Genomic DNA, 21,302 nt, shown 5'->3' on the forward strand with positions numbered 1-21,302 from the left:
TCAGATATTATATTTTGCCATTTTGGCGCAGGATGGAGGCGGGACGGCGTGTGCACGGTGCGTTCGTCGCCCTCGAGGGCAGGTCGAGACCCCAATTACTGATTTCATGCCTGTATCTACACAGTGGAAGTGTGCTTGAGGCAGGAGAGCGTCGCCGACTACGAGCAAGTGAGCGCGGCAGTCGCTCAACACCTCGGCGCAACCTGTCCGCTCTTCGCCAAAGGTGCGGTACTCCGCACTACGAGAAATATTGCTTTTTTTCTCATTAATTTTTATGCTGCAGGTTATGTTGTATTGCCCGGAGACTCGCCACTGGTTGTGCATGTTGAACGAATCGACGTGACGGAGTTTGACGGGGAGGAGAGCGAGGAGATCGATGGAGCTGGAGTTCCACGCTCGGAGGCGCATTTGTTCGTGCACGTGTTCAAACTCAGTGATGTAGGTGGCTCAAGAAGCAATTGCAATTGCTGCTGTTAATGTTAAAGATTGACTGTTTTGATGCTGTGCAGGAGGTGCCGGCGGAGGAGACTGCAGATGACGATGAGAACGTGACGACTTGTCAGCAGACAATTCTGCCAGCGATGAGTTTTGACGGGCTCTGGGACTCGCTGATCTTCGACACTGCAGTGAAGCGAAACGTGCTGGACTACGCTATGACTGCGATGCTGTTCTCGGATTCCAAAGTGAATCCCCATATTATCTCGTGGAACCGGGTGGTCTTGCTGCATGGCCCGCCGGGTACCGGGAAAACGAGTTTGTGCAAGGCGTTGGCACATAAACTCAGCATTCGTCTCTCGTCTAGGTTCGTGGTGCGAGGATTTTGACTTAGTGTGTTGATACAGTGCTAACTAACTGAGCTTGATTGTGTAGATATCCGAATGCAGTCCTCCTGGAGATCAATGCCCACAGTTTGTTCAGCAAGGTACAGCATACTTTCAAACAAGTGGATCACATGTTCTCATCATACTTGCTTGCGTAAATACAGTGGTTTTCTGAGAGCGGAAAGCTTGTGATGAAGCTGTTCAAGCAGATCCAAGAACTGGTGGAAGACGAGGAATCGTTGATTTGTGTGCTGATAGGTGCGTCTATTTGCAGGGAAAATGTTAGCTAGATTTTGTGCAATAACGGTATATACGCATGTGCATCTAGACGAGGTGGAATCGCTGACGGCAGCTCGAAAGTCTGCGGTAAGCGGATCGGAGCCGTCTGATGCGATACGCGTGGTCAACGCACTCCTGACGCAGTTGGACTTGTTGAAGCGACACTCGAATGTGTTGATCCTTACTACGTCAAACATTACCGAGGCCATCGATGTGGCTTTTGTTGACAGAGCAGACATCAAGCAGTACGTTGGTTGTGATGCGTGTTGCAGCAAACAAAACCCTTACTGTTGTTTTTCTCTTCAGGTACATAGGACTTCCGTCGTGCCATGCGCGGTACGAAATATTGCGGAGCTGCGTTGAGGAACTTCGACGTGTGAGAATACTTCAGTCAAGTACCCAGCCCCTGTTCGCGTATCAAGAGCTAATGAGGAGAAAGGCTTCGAGGAAGCGCATGGTTGACCAAATGGCAACGTTATCAGGTGCGGAGAACGGAAGCGAAGACCTGCAGTTGTCGACAGAGTTGTTGCAAGCTGCAGAAATGGCAGAAGGGTTCAGCGGTAGAGCGTTGCGTAAGCTCCCCTTTCAGGCACATGCCTTCTTTGTCCAGGTAACAGGCACCTCATGATCAATCTCTGCTGAAAAGGTTCCTAACGCGTGTTGTACTTAGACACGGACTCCGAGCACCTCCGAATTCATTCGTCACTTGATTCAGACCATCCAGCGGGAGATGAAGCACAAAGAGCAGCTTACTTCCGGATAGATGGAGTAATAACCTGCCAAATCGTGCACGATGGACTCTAATAGCTACAGTTCTGCTTTCCTGAGGTAAATATTACGTTGTCCTGACGCTCCTCGTAGCACTTCACGGTAGTTTCCTACTAACTAGGCTCCTTCTACGTTATTACTTGTGTGATCATCTACACTTCGCTGTCAGCAGGTCGGTCTGAAGTGATTGCCACCAGCGCTCAGTACGTCGGACGCGAGTTGTTAGATCCTCGACGCGGGTAACTCTGGCGGATGTGTCTCAGACTTGGCTCGCTAGAAGTTCCTTCAAGATGCATGCGTCCAGCACCGGCCAAACGACTCCCAGCCGTCGACGACGATGTAGAACTCACCAGTTTGCCATTGCGGTACTCCTCCGAGACAGTCTCCGTACGACCGTCCATTCCCGTGGTCGTCGTCGTCTTCTGCATGACCACATGACCATTTCGATCCGTAAACGTGGACGATGACGAGCTCGTGCTGGCCGAGAACACTGTACCCCGTGACCCACCGAATCCATCACTAAAGAACGCGTCGATGCCGCCCATGTTTCCAAATCCACTCATACCCAATCCTCCAAAGCCCATCGACTCGAACGGGTCCTCCCCGAACCTCCCACGTCTCTGAGACGACCCACGACGTTGTCTTCCTCCCCCAAAGAACGCTTCAAAAGGGTCTGAACCTCCAAAGAACGCATCGAATATATCCCTCGCATGCTGCGTCGAGAAGCCTCGTCCACTAAATCCGAACTGCTCGTGAGCTGCACGACTCGGCGCCGCTCCTCCTTCCAACCCAGCTCTACCATAACTCTCGTACACTTTGCGCTTCTCTGGATCCCCGAGGACCTCGTAGGCCTCGCTGATCTTCTTGAAAAACTCCTCGGCCCGCGGGTTTGAGCGGTTCTTGTCCGGGTGCCACTGCATCGCCAGCTTCCTGTACGCGCGCTTGACATCTGATTCGGAGGCTGAGCGCGGCAGCCTCAACACTTCGAAGTAATCGTCTGATTCCAAGTGCCCTGGGTTCTCCATTGCCTTATTCTTGCTGCTGTTCTCCGTGTCCGTTTGCTCCTCCTCCGTCAAGTCGATCACCAAGCGTTTCTTCTGCTTGGGCTGCGTCTCTCTCCTGCTCTGGGGACGTCGACGCTTGGTTGCCGCTTCCTCTCTGGCTCGAGCCTTGACACCTGACGGTTGAGAAGACATTTTTCTATACTGACGTTTGGATTGGGTCACGAAGAGGTGCTTCTAGAAGCCACCATACAAAAAGTGAGCTAGTTAACCGGTCCGGCTCACTCGGACCGGTCTCAGGTTGAAGTGGGACCCTACAAATAAGTCTCAGTTTGCATCGATGAAGCTGCACGTGGCGGTGCTCGCTCTGCTGAGTATTGTTGTCTGTGTCTGTGGGGACGAAGTGTTCGAGTTTAATGGCGACTCGCACTTTGAGTTCGGGAGGGAGTTGGGGCTGCGATTTCGAGCCAAAATCCAGGACCGGATGCGGCTCAACTCGAAGCTGCAGACGCTTTTGCTGCCGTTCTCCCAGACGTCGATGGGGCGCAAGTTGCTAGATCGGTATCTGGCCGTGCACAGAGCTACGTTCCCAGTACGCAGCGAGTTACGACTAATTCGTGGGTGAAATGGTGCTAAGCGCGGGTTGACTTGCTGGTGTGCTGCAGCAATACGTGGAGGAGCTGGAGGGGATGGCGGAAGGAAGCGACGTACCGTTCGAGACCATTTTCGTTGAGAATATCGTGGAAGAGTTCTCGAATTCGGTTCCACCGAGTTTCCAGAGAGAGATCTTTGCCGCGCAAGAGCGGCACCCCGTGCTGAGGTGCTCGGATATTGTGCTCACGAGTCAGGATGTACACGTGGTGGCGCACAATGAAGACAGCGGGGAGATGGACGTGAATCGCACGGCAGTTGTCATTGCTCGCATCGCCGGCGAGCCGAAGTTTGTTGCCTACACGTATCTGGGTGACCTTCCTTCGGGCGCGTTTGGCTTTAACGAGAATGGCGTTGCGTTCTCGCTCAATTGTACGTGAGCAGAGGAGAACAACGCGTAATGATGGAGCTGTGAACTCACTGCGCGTTATTTTGCTAGTTGTTCAGCCGTCCGAGATATTTGCAGGAGGTCTGGGGAGAGGATTTATCTCGCGCGACCTGCTCGCCGCGAAAAACGCTGAGGATGCGGTTGCCATCATCACACGAGAGGGCCAAGCTGCTGGTCATAACTTCCAGCTGATGGACGTTCCTTCGAAGAGAGTGTGGAATATCGAGGTGGCGTCATTCAACCGCTATGTTATCTACGAGTTCAAGGATGAAGGAAGCTCTGTGTCGGCATTCTTTCACGTGAACCAGTACCAGCGCCTTCACGTGACACAGCCGCCGTATCAAAGCAGTTTGCATCGCCTGCATCGCTACAGCGAGCTGACGCCGCCCTCAACAATCGATGAGGCCCTTACGGTCCTCGGCGACCAAGAAGATCGTTTATGGCCGGTATTCCACGACGCTCTGTCGCATCAGCGTGGCGACTTATCGGGCTGGACACTCACGACCATCGTCTTTGATCTGGATCAAGGCGAGGCAGTCTCATACCTCGGCAACCCTGCTCGTCGTCGCCCTACTCTTGTATGGGACCTCCTTAAGCTCACCGTGCAATCGATCTCGCCCGACCAAGTGGTCTAGCTGGCCGTTCAAATGATTTCATTGCTGCTCATAAGTGGTAAAATCACCTCATTTGTTCAAAGGTGCTCTTTGACAAGTACAAACTTCTGCTGGAAGAAGCTCGAAGTAGAGTGTTGTTTCAAGGCGCGTCTGGCGGTGAGGCTCACATTCAAGAAATACGTGTAGAAGTACTTCGAGACTAAGGACGGGATGAAGGGTGCAGAGCTGCACAGGCACTGCAGCGCTGTCGTCGTGCTCAAATAGAACCAATGCCGATGTTGTCGTCGCCGACAGTTGACAGCACTGCGTTCGAGCTCAATTCCTGGTACTGCTGCCAGTTGTGATGCAGAATGCAACGCTTCTCCGCTCGTCCAGCAACGTCAGAGACCCAACCAGCCTCTTCCTGCTCTGTGAAATGCAGGAGCGACGTCCCCAGTGCTGGGGACGGAGGAGGTAGCTGACCGAGATACACTCGCGCTAGCAGCGACGCCGTTGGGTGCGACTGCTGACCAACGTCACGGAACCATTTGAGGATATTCACCTGGTGATACAGCTTGAGCAAGTTGTACTGACCCTTGTCGAACAAGTCAGCACCCTCGTTTGCAACAGTGTCCCAGGCGACATACACCTGCTGCCACTCACGCCACGCACGAGCCTCGTCCTCCACCACAGCATCCCTTGAGCGCTTGCCACTTCCCGTAGTGGGCGATGCAGCAGGCGGCTGATTCTTGGGACCATCAACCATCAATAGTGCACTCATCTCGTCGTCATCGTCCACGTCCTCGTCCTCCTCCTCAGAGTGAGGGCTTGCACCAGTTTGCTGATTAGCAAGTAACTTGAAAACAATGCGGTGCTCCTCACGTAGAGCTTCTTGAGCGCGGCGGAATGCACGCTTGTCTTTCACGATGTCGCCAGCCTTAGAACTGATGCGAGGGTCCAGCAGCATGGCTTTGATCTCGCTATCCACATTTGTCGCCGATGGGCCAGCGAAGTGCTGTGCGATGAGCTGGCGAAGCCGGCCCAGACACTGTCGCCCAGTCGAAGTAAACGTGTCGACGAGCTTGACCTTGCGGCGCGCCGTACGCTTGATAGGCGATGAATAATCATCCTCTAACGAGAGGCACTTCAAGCTGAGCGCGTCGGTCGTGACTGAAAGCAGACGCCGAAACAGCAGAGCGTACGATGGCGCGACAGCTCCCTGACGCGGCGCGACGCGCTTCTCCAGACGGAACTGCCCGAGCTGGTTAAATATCGCCTCTAGCTCCGCTGCAGTACTCCAGTCAGCCACAGACAACTGCGTCCACGCTGTCTCCAGCTCCGGCTCAGCCACGGTTGGTCTCGCTGGCGATTGGAAGTACGACCAGTAAGCGCGGTACCGCGTGCAGCTAACCCGCAACAGCTCTGCCACAGCACCCAGTGACGTCAAGGTGGAAGCTGCTAGCTCGTCCATCGACGAAGCCGAATGGGATGCATCGGCCACGCCATGCGAAGCACTGATTTCAGCAAGAGCTTTGGCTCGATCGGGTGCCTTGAAGTACTTCTCAAGCTCTTGGAGCAGCCGCAAGATTCGACGTACGCTAGTCTCGCCTCCAAAAGAGCTAGCATTGCCAATACCCAGCGCGTCGACCACACACGAACGCAACGTGCGCGTCAGTAGATCCTCTTGATCGTCAGTAGACGACTCATAGCCACCACCTACTGCAAGTGCCGACGGGGAATCTGCTTCGGCATCCACGATAAAGCGTGCGTAGTTCACAACTCCGCCGCCATAGGTTTCCGAAAGCGTCTGGGTCACAAGTTGGTTGACTTGCTGGTCCCACCCACGCGGGACTTCCTTCGCTGCTAGCACCAGGTCCACCCTGCGCCACTGGGAGTCAATAAAGCCAACAGCCAAACTGAGGAACGCCTTCTGCTGGCTCGACACCGTCTCCGTTAGCTCTTCACCCTCCGTCGCAGCGCCAGTGATCGGGCGGAACTCGTAGCGCAGCGACAAAAACGGCAGATCCATGGCAGCTTGTGACTCTGCAGCCAAGTACGACCTCAAGAAGCTGGCAAACTTGGCAAACTCATCCTGTACTTGGGCATTCAAGCTCGACGCCGTCGGCAGCGCCGAAACCGCAGTTGTTGAGAGTCTCAGCAGGTGCTGCAGAGCCTCGTCTTGCAGCACGGAGACGGGCAAACCCGACGACATGAGCCAGTTCTTCACGAGGTCAGCGGTCTTCCCCACAGGACGTTTCCGTGCTACTGGAACCGAACTTTGCGTCTTGCTCACAGTCACTTGAGTGACGTTGGTCGGTTCACTCTTCTGAGGTTCTTCCACCTTATAAGTCGCCTCCTTCTTCAGAGTGGGCGTCTTCTTGGCCTTCTTCTTCTTGGGTTGGCCCTCTTCGTTACCCGCCGCCTTCTCCACGAGCGCCTCTCTCTTGCGTTGCTTGTAGTCTTGGATGACTACGAACTCTTCCGGGTGCACACGTTGCACGTGAGCCACGGCGTTCGTGGTCATCCGTTGGCGCATGAGGGCGTTGCGCCACACACCTATCTTCTTGAACGAGCTGCGGAACGGCGGCTTGGCGGCGCATAGGACGCAGATGTGTGTGTACGGTCTGTCGGGGATCTTCGCGTTCTGGATGGGGGTTTCCAGCATGTGGATGTACTGCCACACGGGTAGGCCAGTCTGCGCCTCGTGCACCACGGCCACTGGGATGCCGTACTTGTCCTTGGGCTGGCCGGCATACGGGTCGGGACCCTCGGTCGAATACTGCACTTGGCCGCGCATCACGAGTAGCGAGTAGTAACTCGTAGCAGTACTTGCGACTTGGGCGGCGGACGGGAAAGTGATACGAACGGGGGAGGATTTGTTTTGCTTGGTTTTTGTATGAGGAGAAAAGGTTGGGTCTGAGAGGGGTAGTAATTTGAGAAATGTTGGGATATTTGTTGTATTTCATGTTTTTTCTTACTGTAGTACTATTATATTTCTGCAATGCCGTTCGTCCCTTCAAGCACAGATTGTCCAAGAGGAATCAACCACGGACAAAAAAAAACTCTTCTTGTGCTTCTCAGTCGTAGTATGACTGGAGATGTTATCTGTCTTTGTTTGAGACATCGCCTTTTGACTTTTCTCCTTTTATGGCTGAAGAACGTAGTGACTCATTTTAAAATCCAGTCCATTCCTACGAGCACAATGAGGTTCGAGTTAGCCATGCTTTCAAGAGGGAAACTATCACGCGAACCAACTGCGCACCTTGATGCACGGAAGTGGAGAAGGTCAGCGCGATAAAACAGCTCGTCAGTTTGGTCTGAAAATTCGCGTATTGCTGCTCCAGAAGAAACGCCAGCAGATGCATGGGCGAAATGCCGTACTTCTTGAACACGGCGACGCATACCATTCCCAGTGCTGGCAGCCCAATTGCCGAAAAGCAGAGGCACCACATCATTTTCTCTAGCATCTGCTCTTTCGATAAATCCCGTACGAGGATGTTGTAGTGGGCGCTCGGCAAGCTCCAAAGTGCTGCTAGCAAAATACCTACACAAGCAAAATAGAGGAGTCAAACATCAGCCACAGGGCTAAAATCCGCTTCGAATCCACATACCTTGAAGGAGAGGAACAAGAACCTTGATAAACTCGGCCACGACCAACACTTCACAGGAAAATAGTAGTTGCAGTGTTTGCTCCAAAATGCGTGCTTGGTCTTTTCGCACAACCAACATTCCATCAATGTTCACTTGCGATGGCTTGCGAACATCGTTCATGCTGCCCTTTTGTGGAATCTCTCCAACACCAGCGAACGTGATTCCAGAATTTCGACCCGTGCTACGACCCAAGTCCAGTAGTCGCCTAGAACCGTGCTTCATTAGCGTGCGTGGCGTGAGAAACACTGACGTCGAGCGTCGGAAAGATGGGCGATGACCAAATTCTTCAGGCGCATGCAAGTCAGTGAGAGGGGGGAGGTCATTTGAGCTGCGTCGGCTTTGAGATGGCCTTCCTTGCTTAGGTGATTGTGGAATCGGAGCAACTTCTGGCCGCAAATCGGTGAAGCAGTACACTTTTGCTGGATCGCGAGCCCAGCTCTGTAGACGAGCTTCATGTGCGTTGCCTCCAGTAGAGTTTTGGTGTCCAGACTTCCGTCTTGGCTGCTCTTGTTCAACGTTGATTTCTTGCATCGTATCCGAAGCTGTTCGACGGAGAAGATACACAGTCTTCGGGGATAATGGTGACTCGTGGAGCTGTAAGCCTGCTGCCGATCCTCCGACCGTTGCGGTCATCCGTCGATGCAATCGATGTGATTGCGTGCTAGAGTCTTTTACTGCGTCTGACGGTGATACTTGCCGGAGTCGTTGGGCAGATTGGGGCAAAGGCTGGATTTCTTGCGGGATCTCGTTCATGGTGGTGCTTTGAGAGGGTTGTTTCACGGTGTTGCTTGGTGCGGGCTGTTGTACAGGCGGTAGTTGAGCCTGTACTGTAGCCTTTCCCGCGACTGAATCGGATACTACGCCACACACGTTTTGAATAACTGTTGATGCCTGATGATTCGAGATACTCGGACTGACAGCAAATTGGCGAGTTGACCGCTGTAAATTGCTGGTGACTGTATCCGACGAAGCGCGGCGCAGCCTTTGGACAGACATTGGGGGCTCCATCACGTGTACCTCTTTTGCCGCTGCTGTGTTTTCCACCCTTGTTGGTTGTGAAGGAAGAGGTTCGTCTGTATGTGCAGGTTCCTCTTTCTGTGTGTCGTCCTCTTCGACCACTAAAGCTGACGGCAGGCTTCCTTCGACAATTTTAATCGCGGTCTGCAGTGTACGATAGCCGTCAACGATAAAAGTATGTCTTGAGTACATTCGAGCCACGGCAAGCCCGAGAAGCAGTTCTCCGATTATGATCAGGGCGGCCAGCTCATTGCGAGTGTGTTGGATACACAGAGCCTGATACATCGATGAGCTGATGTCGACAATGTTCAGCGTCACGTCTGTACTCAAATCGCTCAGCTTGCGAGCGTGGACCCAAGATTGTCGTTTGATCAGCGATCTCAAAGGAGGATGAATAACGATCAGTGCAAGTTGTACAACCCATGGCGCCCGGGCAAAAGCTAGCGCTAACAGCAAGCAGAAAACGATGATCAGAAGGTATTCGGCTATCACAATCGTAATAATGCGCATTCGTTGCCGATTTATCGTGCGAGACTCCTTCGTTTGAGAGCAGCGGCTGACCAGCAAAATGCAGCCGAGAGTCATGGCCATTTTGGCAATCGAACTGCCTGGTATGGGATATCGCCACAAAACCGACACTATCGTCCAGAATCCCTCCGGCAATAAGCCGCCCACCATAGCTGACAGCGCGAACAATTTTACTGGATGGAATTTTGTCAAAGCGCCAAGACACTGTTTGGTGTAAAATACCCACGTGACAGTAAAGACGGCGTGACCTATTGCGGACCGCACCACTGCTGCTACGTTGTGCTTGATACCAAGATCAGGAGAAACAACCGGAATCGCGTGAATTCCCACAACCAGAGCAAAGGCTGGTACAATTGAAAGCAGAGTAATGACACCCAAACATCGCCACAAACTTGCACTTGATTGGTACCGATCAAATTGCTGGAGCTTGTCCACGGAATATCGTCCGAGGAATTGGTGCTCTGTTTTCCAGTCATAGAAGCGCCTCCAAGCTGCTGCCGCTCGTTCTCTCAGGTTCATTTGACTGTTGGGCATCGTGGAAGCCTGCAGCTCGCACTAGGTCCCAGCTTTCTCGTTTGCTAGCTTGCGTCTCGTGTTATCCGACGCCGAGGCACTCGAGCATCATGACGCTTTGGTAATGCCTCCGCTATTAATACCGAACATTGTCATTCAAGGCAGTGCCATTCAAGGTGTTCGTGATTGTCGGCAGCTAATTCTATCACCAAGCAAAATATATGGAAACAACAACTACACCCGCGTCCGATTTGGAGCATCTTCTGTTAGTGAGAGCGTCTTCTAAAGTTGTCTCCACGCAAATGTAAACCGAAAAACAATTTTTGCACCATCATAAATCCAAAAGCTCAACTGTAGTAAAAACAAAAGTCAATTACCGCATAGACACTGAAGTAGCTCACATATCTCAGCACGACAATCCTCGGGGTTTGTTTCCAATGCGCCTTCAACTTCTCGGAGTGCAGTGGTGGCAGCATTTCGTTTCACTAGGTTACGCTTACCGAGATCACCTTCATTTTCGAGCTTGTGACGTTTTGGCCCATGAGCTAACTTCAGCTCTTCCAGGTCTTGAGCTGAAAACTCTGTCCACCGCTTGATCTCTGAAAGATGGTCGTTTTCCTGCATTTCATCAGACAGAGGACTCTCGAGCTCAGGGAACGAGGACGAATGAGACTTTGGCATTGTTTCAGGTCGACAGAGCACGAACGCTTCAAAAGAATCGTAGACAGAGGCGCGCAAACCATCCAGTTGCTCTTGCTTAACGTCGAGATGAGCTTCGAGCTTTGCGTGAATCGCCGACGTGTGCTCCTGCTCTTGTTGCTGCCGTTGACGTTGTCCTTGCTGCAGTTCTCGATTCGTACGTGCTAGCTTCACCATAGTATCTCTTTGGCGCTCCAACTGCGCTTCAAAATCCGCCAGTTTTGCTTTATAGCTCACGATAACATCTTGTTTTTGTAGAACTCGTCGTTTGAGTGCACGAGCCTCTTCGGTTAAGGCAGAAACCGAGACAACATTCACCTCTCTCTGATTGTCGTGGTGACTATCAACTCCTGTTTGATGCGCCTCTCCTTTTGCGATGCTCTTGAGCTGAGTAATTTGTGATCGCAGTTGCGTGTTTTCAGCACGCGCAGCCTTCAGTCGTGTCAAAGTACCAGCGTAACGCTCTTTCGCCTTTTCACGGTGGAACGAGAGTTGAATGTTGTCGTCATGGCAACGCTCGTAACACTGGCGAGCATGCAGTAATTGCTGCGTATGCTCTTTTGCCTTTTGCTGGAGAAGTGTCGCCTGTTTTTCAGCGACCGCGAGCCGTTCAAGCTTCTTTGTCGATTGCTCTAACTCCTGCTGGAGTGACGCGACTTTCGCCTTTTGTTGGGACAAAAGTTCAGTCTTGCGCTGTATAGCCATTCGAGCACGCTGTGTTTCGTCGCCACGGCTAGTAGCTTCTCCTTGCCGCTTTTCAAGTTCTGCGTTCACGAGCTGGTATTTTTCTGCTACAGAAGCAGCCTGCTCCTTCGTAGTTGCCAACTCCGACTTCAGCGAACCAAGTTTCGACACCAGTTGTGCCTCATGCGCGAGTCTTTGTGATAGCTCTTTCTTGACGTCGTTCATACTTAGCTCCAGCTGTCGAATTGTGTCTTCGAAGGTGTCGTTCTGCAACATTGCAGAGCGTACATGCGCCTCCAGTTTTGACGCGCGCAGCTTCCACCACATCGCTTCGTTTGCCTCGATCTCATTTTGTTCCTTTGGTAGAAGCATGTCATTCCACGATTGGTCTCGTACGGAAGTATCAGTATGTTGGCTTAAGCGTCCTGGCTGCTGCCCACGAGGCGTCAACATACGTTGCTTTGTTTGTCTTTTATTTTGAGAGGAGGATGTCATCCCACGTCCAGAAGTTCGCGGAGGATCTCTTGCAAGCTCCATCACAGTATCGTACAGCTCCTTCGTAGAAATAATCTTTCCAGTAGCAGACGGCGTAGCATCCGTAAGGCGCACGTACTCCTCTACACAAGCTGACAGAAACTCGATACGTTTTTCGTTTTCTTGTTGTGACGCACGCTGCACTCCCTGATATTCCTCAAACTCATGCTGGAGCTTGCTACGCCACTCTTGTAAAGCCTCACAACGCAGCTCATAGTCTTGTTTGGCGTTTGATACCTCCATCTTTGCATTGGTTTCCAGTTGTTCTTCTTGCCGGTTTTCAAGCTGCTTTTTCTGCTCCACCACTTCAGTGAGCTTCCGCTCGCGAGTCAACTGTAGTTCCAAATCCTGGACACGCGACAACAAAGTCTCCTTTTCTTGGGTGTGTGTGGCAAGGTCAAAAGACTGACTTTCATTGTCAGTACTTGTGCCTTTAGAACTCTGTTGAGATTGTTTCAGCTCGTGCCTTGCCCTATCTTCTTCGAGTTGTTGCAGCTTGGTACGAAGCTGAACATTCTCATCTTTCAGCCGATGCTTATCGCTTTCAATCCGTGATAAGGTCTCATTGACCGTTACCATATAGCTTTCCATGCCTTCGGCGTGTTCAACAGCCTTCACGCGTAGCTCTTTCTGGTGAATGGCCTCCATCTGTGCGCATTTTTCTTTAATGGTGCAAAGGGATTGCACAAGTGTAAGGTTCTCCTGCTCTCTTGACGTGAGCTGTTCTCTCAAAGCCTCATATTCTTGCTCGTGCACGCTGCTTCGCGGACTGTTTTTCTTCATCGTGGAATTCACGACGCATTGCTTTTCCCCTTCACTTTTTGCAGCGTCAATCGAAGGATTGCGATGGATAATCGAGGTAGCATCTTGATCCAGATACTTTTCTAGCGTCTGCTGCAACTCTGAACTTGCCTCACTTCTTGCATTGAGTTGCGACCGCAGCTCCTCCTGCTCTTTCACAAATTGCTTGTTGCTCTCCTTTTCAGCTCGTAATCGTCGGGTCAGCTTTGTATTCTGAGATGCTAAATAGGCGCACTTTGCCAGACACTCCTTGAGTTCACTTGCTGTACCCTCCTCTACAATACACTACACAAATGAACAAACACGTCAGTCGACTCGACTACATACTTCATGCACGTATATAACAGCAAGACGCCGTACCTCGCGCCCTTCCATTGACTTTTTGTAGGCCTCGTCGCGTGAAGTGTGTGCAAGTGTTGCCTTGTTTTCAAACCCGTTACTTGACATGCCGTCGGACTGAAATGGTGGCTCCTGGGGTTTCATCGATGATAAAATTGGGCGTTTAGACTCAGATAACTGAGCGGTATCGTGCATGCACTGCTTGGCATCTTCGCTTGGGCCATTATCCACCAACCCAACGGAATCGTTGTCTCCACTGTTGTGCGTGAAATTGTGTACTGCAGAGTTGAAAGATGGCTGATCTCCTTCATGGTGTTGGTCGCTTGTGACCAAGTTGCAACCAATCGAGTCGTTGTTCCCATGCAGCCGTGCCTCGTTGTCTACCAGCCGCTGTTGGAGTATTAGTATCTTCTCGTCTCTCTTCGAAAGCTCGAGCTCGAGGGTTTCCATATTTCCTCGTGTTCGATCGTTTTCATTTGACATCGGTACAGCAAATGCACGCAGAAAAAGATTGCACTCTGCGTCAAAAACACGAGGGACAATGCCAATCTCCATCCACTGGGGCAATTGGACGAGAAATGAGTACAGGACGTGGAATGCGATCCATAATGCCTCGTAGTGACTCAAAAGCACCTCCCAATCACTGACGGATTGCTCCACAGTATCATCGGGTCCACCCTGCGTTGTTGTAGAAGATTCAGATTTCGCCTGCCGGTCGAGGAACGCTTTAAACTTGCCAACACACGATTGGTGATGTTCTGCAACGCATTCGAGAATACTCGTGTCGAACTTTTGATCCTTCACAATACCTCCCTGGTTATCATTCGGTCGTTGTTGCGTCAGTAAAGTAACTTGCTGCTGGAAATGGCGTAGACGCTCTCGCAAGATCTTGCGATCGTCTTCAACTAGCCGTAAACGCCTTAGCGCGAAAAAAAGAGTGTCCTTGGAATCCTCAGCGAAACTACCAACGCCATTGTGCGGGACAAACGGCAGCGATGCCGCTCTCGATTCACGAGCCATATTTGCCAGTATGGCCTCCGTCTCAAGCTTCTCCACTTTCATTTCGAGTTCGTCGCGCTCCTGTTCGCACACGAGTTTTGCAGCTTCCAATACACCAGCGTGCTTTTGCTCGGCTTCTAGACGGGAATGCAACTGAAGGCAGGACTTCTCCATCTGGAAGTACTGGCTCACATTTACAAGGTCTTTTTCTCGCCTCCGAAAAAACTCGATTTTCTGCTTCGATGTGCGCTGCAATTCCATAGCAAGTTGATTCATAGAGTTCATGGGGTCACTACTGTATAACCCAGGGGTATTTTCACTGGATACCTGCGTTGGTGGACACGATGAGAGGGCCCGAATTGTATCAATTGCGGTCGTCAACTGTTCTTCTTTTGCCAGCAAGCTTTGTTCGGCGGTGGCAAGTCTTAGCACCAGCTGAGGATACTCGAAGGGTCCATCGCATCTATCGGTTCCGAGAAGTAGTCCACTCGACTTGCTAGAAGGCGAAAGAGGTGCGAGGGCTATGCAATTGCTGCCTTCTCCCCTAACACTCTTTTTGAGCGTATTTACTTCTGCTTGCAGATCAAGTTCTCGTTGACGTAGCTGGTCAATTCGCGTCAGTAGCGCAGTGCGACGGCTCAAGGTCACAGCTCGCTCCTCTGCAAAGCCTTGACGCAGCGCGCGCATCTCGTCAAGATGTTTAGCTTCCCAGCCTGCCCACTTTTGAACCATCTTGGCAGCTACCTTTGTACCACTCTTGCCTCTCGCGAGCACTGCTGCCAGTTCTTTCAGCACATGCTGGTCGTCATCGGATTCCCTGCCTCGCTGCTGGAAGATGTGTCGACGGATCTGAGAGAGGGCGCCACGTAAAGCTGCCGCACAGTTTACTTCTTCAGTATTCTTGTTTTCGCCCCGGCGAACGGTTAATGAATTCGTCGGAATTATTGGCCCCGATATGTCTTTACTTTCATTTTGCCGCTTCATGAACTGCACGGCTGCGTCCCGCCACATGTATAAACACTCTTGCACGTGCTCAAGCCGAGCTGCTTGGGCTTCTAGACGATGTTCCAGATCCCCACACGTCGACATGTTGCCAAAACCGTCTCTCCCTTCACTTTCCTCCGGCACTCCAACAAAAAAGGCCAGCGGGTAGTCCACACAGCTACACGACAAATTCATCGCGGCCACACCTCGCTGCAACATCTCCATACAAACCTCGATCCTTTCATCTTCCTCGTTCTTCTCCTCACTGTCTTCTTTCTTCGGTATCCGAGTCTGCAGTTCCCTCTCCAGCACCAAGTTCTTGTGCTCGAGAATCTTGAGCTCCTTCTCCAGCTTCTCCAGCAGCTCTAAAACCCCAGTATCTCCTCCAACCTCCTGTGTCTGAGTCTCCACTTCCTTCATACCCCTCTTAATGCTCTCTGTCTGCACTGTAGCGTCCTCCGCCCGTCTCTCTTGCGTGTCCACCTGCACCCCGACGTCCTCCTTCATCTCTCTGCGCTCCAACTCGTCCAATACGACGTCCAGCTGCTCGCGCTGCTCGCTTACGACCTTCTTCAGCTCAAGAATCTTGGCATCTTTCACTCGCAGCGTCGCTAGAACCTGCACACTGTGTCGTTCGTGCTCCAGACGCGTCTCCCGCTCCAATTGACGCAGGGCGGCAGCGAATTGCGGGTGTTCCTGGGACAATTCGCGCGCAATAAACGCGTCATAACATTGCAAGAAGCATGACCAGCTATCGATGGTGGTTGCATCTCGTGAATCGACCTGAGGGCTGCAGGAGGCCGCGACGCAGGAAGCGCGTCCTGCACGATCCATTATGCCGATCGCAACTTCAACAATGCAATATGATTGGTCATAAATTGAAATAAAATCATGTGATTGGTGTAAATAGGTGGGATAACGTGACTGAATCTATGGACTCAACAATTACCTCCTTTATCTCCACACATACCACCACCACTACCATGTACGCGGCTTGCTCTACCCCATAGACGGTGAAGGCTGCGCAGCCGGCCGCGTTGTTGTCCATCGTTGCTACAACAATCACAAGGACTTCGCGGCTTCCGTCTCGGCAGCAGCATCCGTGGAGTTGCTTCCGGTCTTCGTCAGCTCCGACTCCGTGTCCGTGCCGTCGTTGCTCGAGGGCGACACGGGCTGAGTCGTGGGGCTCGACGGCTCCTTGATCTTGTCCATCCCCGAAATCTTCTTGTCCTCTTTCGTGCCCACCAGGTCCTTGCTCAGGTCGTCGACAGCCACTGCAACCTCCTCCGAGTCCGACCCCTCTGAGCTCAGCGACGAACAGGCAGAGACTCCAAAGTCGGTGGCCTGGTTCGGGCGCAGAAGAGTGAGGTCGAAGTGCGAGCCGTTCGTTGACAGGAACGTGTCCAGCATCCTGTCCTCCTTCGACGTGAGTGGCCGGGGCTTCGACGATCGCTCGCTCGTGCCACTGGCTGACGCAGGCGACAGCGGGCTCTCGCCCTCGCCCTCCTCATCCGGTTCAGGCACGTCGCGCTGCTCGTCGTCGTCCGGTCCGTCCATGTAATTGAACGCGAAGTCGTTGAACAGCTCGTCGTTCGAGCTCTTCACCGACGCAGGCGTATCAATGGGGACCTCGACCGTGTTCATGTACGTCTCGAAAATGTCCTCAGTGCGGTACTCCTTCGCGTGTTTCTCCATGAGAGCATACTGGCCCTCAAAAAGCGCTTCCTTACGATCCACGCAGTCCCAATTGAGGCCCTTGAACCACGGGTGGTTCTTGATGTGGTCAAAGCCATGCTCGCCGGAACCCAATCGGTCGTCCTCGTTCTTGGTCAGTAACTTCGACACGAAGTCCTTGGAATCTTCCGTAAACCGGGGCGAGAACTTCAGGTCGACGTTCACAATGCGCTCCTTGATAAGACGGTTAGTCTTGGCGTTGAACGGCGTGCGACCGTCGATCATTTCGTACACCATGACACCGAGAGCCCACCAGTCCACAGCACGCGAGTACGACTTGCCGCTGAACACCTCAGGCGCCATCATCTGGTACGTGCCCACAAAGGTGGTCGTGCGGCCCTGGTCCGGCATGTTCTCCTTCGACATACCAAAGTCGGTTAGCGCTACGTGGCCATCCGAATCAACCAGCACGTTCTCTAGCTTGAGGTCGCGATAAATAATATCATTCTGGTGCAAGTGCCGAATTGCAAGCGCCACCTCGGCAGTGTACAGTCGTGTGCGATCCTCCGCGAACCTCCGTGCGAGACGCATCTGGTCCAACAGGTTGCCACCGGGGTAATACTTGGACAGCAGATACAGCTTCGCCTCCGTCTGGAAGGCGTAGCATAGCGTAGCGACATACGGGTGCTTGATCCGGTCCAGAATGCGCCGCTCAGCGTTGGTAGCTTCCACCAGTCCACGCTGAATCACCAGTTTCTTGCGGATGGCCTTCATGGCGTAAAACACGCCTTCATCGTAGCCGTGTTTCTTACGCACAAGCTTGACGCGACCGCAGGCGCCGCGACCCACCAGCTTGACGATCTCAAAGTCTCCAAGGCACACCGGGTCGTCATCATCAGCCGTGGGGCGAATAAAGACGCTGCAGCGCTCCTGAGCAGCGTTCGTGGGACTCGTGTGGTTCTTCGCACTGCGGTTCTTGCGGCGCGGGTCGATAAGACACGGCAGCGACTGGCACAGCGAGCACACGCGCCAGCTGCCGAACGCCGGCACGAACTTGTCCTCGCAGCAACGACTGCAGTACTTGACCTCGCACCACGAGCACGGGATGCGGCGGTTCAGCATCGTCAGCTTGCGGTGGCAAATGCCGCACGCGCTGATCTTGCTGGCGTTCACGGTGATGCCCGCCGCTTCGCCGTAGCGCGCCGCGAACGAGCCGAACACGGAGCTCTTGACCATCTGCAGCGCGTAGGCGCCGCTGCTGCCCAGCACGTTCGAGGGCACAGCGCCGGCTGAAACGCACACGCAGCCGTGGCGCGTGTGTCCCTGCGGGATCTTGCTGCCCACGTCAATCTCCGAATTGAGGATCCACGCTACGGCGCGACGCGCTAGCATTCGGCGCGCAAAGTACGAATCGCTGTCGCTCACGTAGTGCGACGGCTCGACGAGCGCGAGCGCCTTAACGCGGTCCTGCATCACGCCAAGACCGTTGTCGTAGTTGAGCAGGTGCAGTACCATCTGCGCACCGCGCGAGAACGCGATGACGAATACCTCGCTGGACAACGGGGCGATCAGCTGGTCCCACGCGCTCTCCACGTGCGCACGCGGGTGGCAGCTCTGCGCCGCCGGGTTCATGATGACGACGCCGTAGCTCTCGGCCAGCGCCTTCTTGAGGTATGCGAGCATCGAGCCCGTGTCCTTGTCGCTGTCGAACTGGTTCATGCAGATGCTCCGGCTCCAGATGCCGGCTTCCCGGTACGGCACGATGACGAGCAGCCGCTGCTTGCTCTCGTAGCCGTCCGAAACGAACACGGTCCCTTTGGCGCACTCACGGCATTGGTCCACGTCCTTGCCGTAGAGCAGCTGGCGCTTGCTGGCGGCCGTGGCCTCCCAGGGCTGCTCGCCCTCCTTCTCGCTCAGGATCGAGCCGGCCTGTACCGAGCGCGCGTCCTCCGCCTCCTCGCCCGTGGCCACCAGCACCTCGCGGAAGCCCAGCTCTGTGCGCAGCTGCTGCTGCACGCCGCGGATCAGGTTGTCCACGAACACGCACGAGTCCTCGGCACTGGCGCCACTGGCCAGACCGATGCTCCCACGGCGGCCAGAAGCCGAGTGCGCCATTTGCGGACTGTGCATACTGTTGCTGCTGCTGTTCTTGTGTTTGCGGCCGGCGAGCTGCAAGTTGCCGAAGCTGCCGAAGCCCCCGAGGCTGCCGGAGCGCGGCTTCTTGGTGCTAGCACTGCTGGGGACTGCGAGCGGCTCGCTGCGGTCGCCCGCGTCGGCGTCTGCGTGGAAGTGCGTGATGGCTGCTGCTGTGTGGTGGATGAACACCCGGGCAATGCGAACGACGGAGAGACTCCGAGTCTGGGCGGAGAGAGAAGAGGGATAGGGCGCGTGAAAAAGAAGAACGCATTGACATCGTCGCGCTGATCCCTGTCGAACCTGCTATCTACATACAAATCGAGCATTTGTATTGGCTTGCTAAATCGTGTTGTTGTGCGTGTGATTTATGATGTGCCTGTTTTTGGTAATGAATATCAGTTGTGATCGGGGGAAATCCGCTGGAGTCGTAATCAGGCGAATAGAGCCAGCACTTGCTGCACATCAGCGCGACCATTGGCTGAAAACGTTTTAAAGGGGGATGGGGCGCCCAAATTGCGAAGAGCTCTTCCGCTGTTGCCGAGCGTGTTTCTCCTCGGCCCCCAAGTCTCCGGCCTGAGGATCTCAGACGATTCTCAAACAAGTTGAGAGCACGATCTCAAAGCTCGGGTGCGCCGTTCCTCCTTTCCTGTCTCTGGATGGCGGAGGCGAAAATTGTCGGCTGATCTTCTGATCCTGTAATCTCTGCGAAAATGACGCTTGAAGCGCTGCTGCTGTGCAAGCGGCGGCGCCGATCGGTCAACGCCGTGTTTGCCTAGGGCGGAAGGGATCATCTTCCGCTCGCGGTATGGCGGGGGGCGCAAAACTTGAGGATACCCCTTCGGTAGTGCAGCGAGCACCAGCGTTTCCGGTGAATAATGGGAAGACATGATGAGCGCTGGCTAAATCTCGCCGATCGACAATGGCTGCATCTTCTAAATCTGCATCCATCGCTGCCACCACAATGGACTCGCTCGTTTGTGTGGGCGGCGAGAATACGCAAGTACCATCGAGCAGTGCTTCATTTGGCCACGCAGAGGAACCTTCACAACAAGGTTGGAGGGCATCAACGCGGGTATCGCCGCCATCGAGCGGTAAGCATCGAGCGGTCGAATTCGATGATGAGCGATCTAAGATCTCCGATCTTCGTCTCAACAAGATCGCGTCTGAGTTTTTGAAACGCAAGACACGCGCCATGGCGGCCACCCATTCTTGGATCAAGAATAGATCGTGGGGGATCCCTGATCCTCCCAGTGGGAGACCCACCGTTGCTGCCGAAGCAGCATGCAACATGCACGAGTTAACCATGAGGGTGGGCACTTGGCAAATGGCTGTGTACATGCATTTGCACAAGCGCTGCCACAACAGCTTACAGTGTGTTATATGCTGTTGTAGCTCCAGCTTAAATCGACTAAAGCTTGAGCTTCAACCTGCAGTTTCCGCCAATCCAGATTCGAATCTACATTTCTAAGTTCGCGTTTTCCTCTATCCAGGTTGGAACCTACATACCTGAGCTCCTCTCTAGGTTCGCACATTCCGCCGCATCAGCGCCTGCGTCTTGTGTTTATTGCATCGCCCGACACCAACGCGGCGCTGAATATCGAAGTCGACAACCCTCGAAAGCGGTGGTCTTTGTTCGGCAGAGGTTGGTGGTGCCTCGCAGGTGTCCACGGCGAAGGCACTGCCCTCGCGACTGCTTAACTGCTGACGCGCGCTACACGACTTCCAGTGTCGCGCACTAGAATGCAGGAAGTTTTGCTGGCGTGAAATGCCGAGCTGGCCATTCACCGCCGTCAAGATAACGGGGAGGGCTATCGATTCGAAGCATGTACAGTGAACGCATGTGGGTACCGGCGTATTCCCAGAGGCAGCCATGGCGCTGAACCACTCATCCCTGCATTTTGTCTATGTTGCACGACTGAGGCTCTGACGCTCGAAAGAAGCAAGGTTTGGCTGAAGAAGACGAATGGAAGAGACCCGAGCGATGGAGCAACTGATGCGGATCGTAAAAGCGAATCGTACTGATGCACTGCAGCGTCTCGCTCGACTGAGGAAAGGCCGTGAGCGTACCTTCAGCTATTCTACATCGACGAAGTTCAATTAGCGCTGTACACTGCAGAACTGCACATTGCGCGTGCTCAAGCTAAGTGAGTTCATGTCGTGAAGGCGGCTGGAATGTTGCTAGGGATATGGGATCAAAGAGGTCCGGCACGATTTAAGTATAACATACTCAACGGAACTGCAT

General features: G+C 53.4%; 7 protein-coding genes across 7 annotated transcripts; 2 read left to right on the forward strand and 5 right to left on the reverse strand.

Annotated features, from left to right (window-relative positions):
* Positions 1–32: 32 nt before the first annotated feature.
* On the forward strand, positions 33–1,863 carry KRP23_14521 (Pachytene checkpoint protein 2-like protein; the record flags this gene model as incomplete). The annotated part of the gene is made up of 9 exons (XM_067885351.1): positions 33–57; positions 125–223; positions 284–438; positions 510–802; positions 871–922; positions 986–1,079; positions 1,150–1,345; positions 1,407–1,710; positions 1,771–1,863. 9 exons carry the CDS (start codon positions 33–35, stop codon positions 1,861–1,863), a joined length of 1,311 nt encoding a protein of 436 aa, XP_067737536.1.
* A 205-nt stretch (positions 1,864–2,068) lies between these two features.
* Positions 2,069–3,064, reverse strand: KRP23_14522 (DnaJ-like protein subfamily B member 3; the record flags this gene model as incomplete). Its single annotated transcript, XM_067885352.1, has 1 exon — positions 2,069–3,064. The coding sequence occupies one exon, from the start codon at positions 3,062–3,064 to the stop codon at positions 2,069–2,071; it is 996 nt and encodes a 331-aa protein (XP_067737537.1).
* Positions 3,065–3,209: 145 nt separating this feature from the next.
* On the forward strand, positions 3,210–4,543 carry KRP23_14523 (uncharacterized protein; the record flags this gene model as incomplete). Its single annotated transcript, XM_067885354.1, has 3 exons — positions 3,210–3,461; positions 3,535–3,892; positions 3,960–4,543. 3 exons carry the CDS (start codon positions 3,210–3,212, stop codon positions 4,541–4,543), a joined length of 1,194 nt encoding a protein of 397 aa, XP_067737538.1.
* Positions 4,544–4,778: 235 nt separating this feature from the next.
* Positions 4,779–7,298, reverse strand: KRP23_14524 (uncharacterized protein; the record flags this gene model as incomplete). Its single annotated transcript, XM_067885355.1, has 1 exon — positions 4,779–7,298. One exon carries the CDS (start codon positions 7,296–7,298, stop codon positions 4,779–4,781), a length of 2,520 nt encoding a protein of 839 aa, XP_067737539.1.
* A 371-nt stretch (positions 7,299–7,669) lies between these two features.
* On the reverse strand, positions 7,670–8,374 carry KRP23_14525 (uncharacterized protein; the record flags this gene model as incomplete). The annotated part of the gene is made up of 3 exons (XM_067885356.1): positions 7,670–7,692; positions 7,764–8,045; positions 8,113–8,374. 3 exons carry the CDS (start codon positions 8,372–8,374, stop codon positions 7,670–7,672), a joined length of 567 nt encoding a protein of 188 aa, XP_067737540.1.
* A 2,205-nt stretch (positions 8,375–10,579) lies between these two features.
* Positions 10,580–16,084, reverse strand: KRP23_14526 (uncharacterized protein; the record flags this gene model as incomplete). The annotated part of the gene is made up of 2 exons (XM_067885357.1): positions 10,580–13,213; positions 13,289–16,084. 2 exons carry the CDS (start codon positions 16,082–16,084, stop codon positions 10,580–10,582), a joined length of 5,430 nt encoding a protein of 1,809 aa, XP_067737541.1.
* Positions 16,085–16,312: 228 nt separating this feature from the next.
* Positions 16,313–19,054, reverse strand: KRP23_14527 (Cotranscriptional regulator FAM172A; the record flags this gene model as incomplete). Its single annotated transcript, XM_067885358.1, has 2 exons — positions 16,313–16,975; positions 17,774–19,054. 2 exons carry the CDS (start codon positions 19,052–19,054, stop codon positions 16,313–16,315), a joined length of 1,944 nt encoding a protein of 647 aa, XP_067737542.1.
* Positions 19,055–21,302: the final 2,248 nt, after the last annotated feature.

This window comes from Phytophthora ramorum (genome assembly GCF_020800215.1).
Source record: "Phytophthora ramorum isolate Pr-102 chromosome Unknown Phyram_PR-102_s0021, whole genome shotgun sequence".
Lineage (NCBI taxonomy): Eukaryota > Oomycota > Peronosporomycetes > Peronosporales > Peronosporaceae > Phytophthora > Phytophthora ramorum.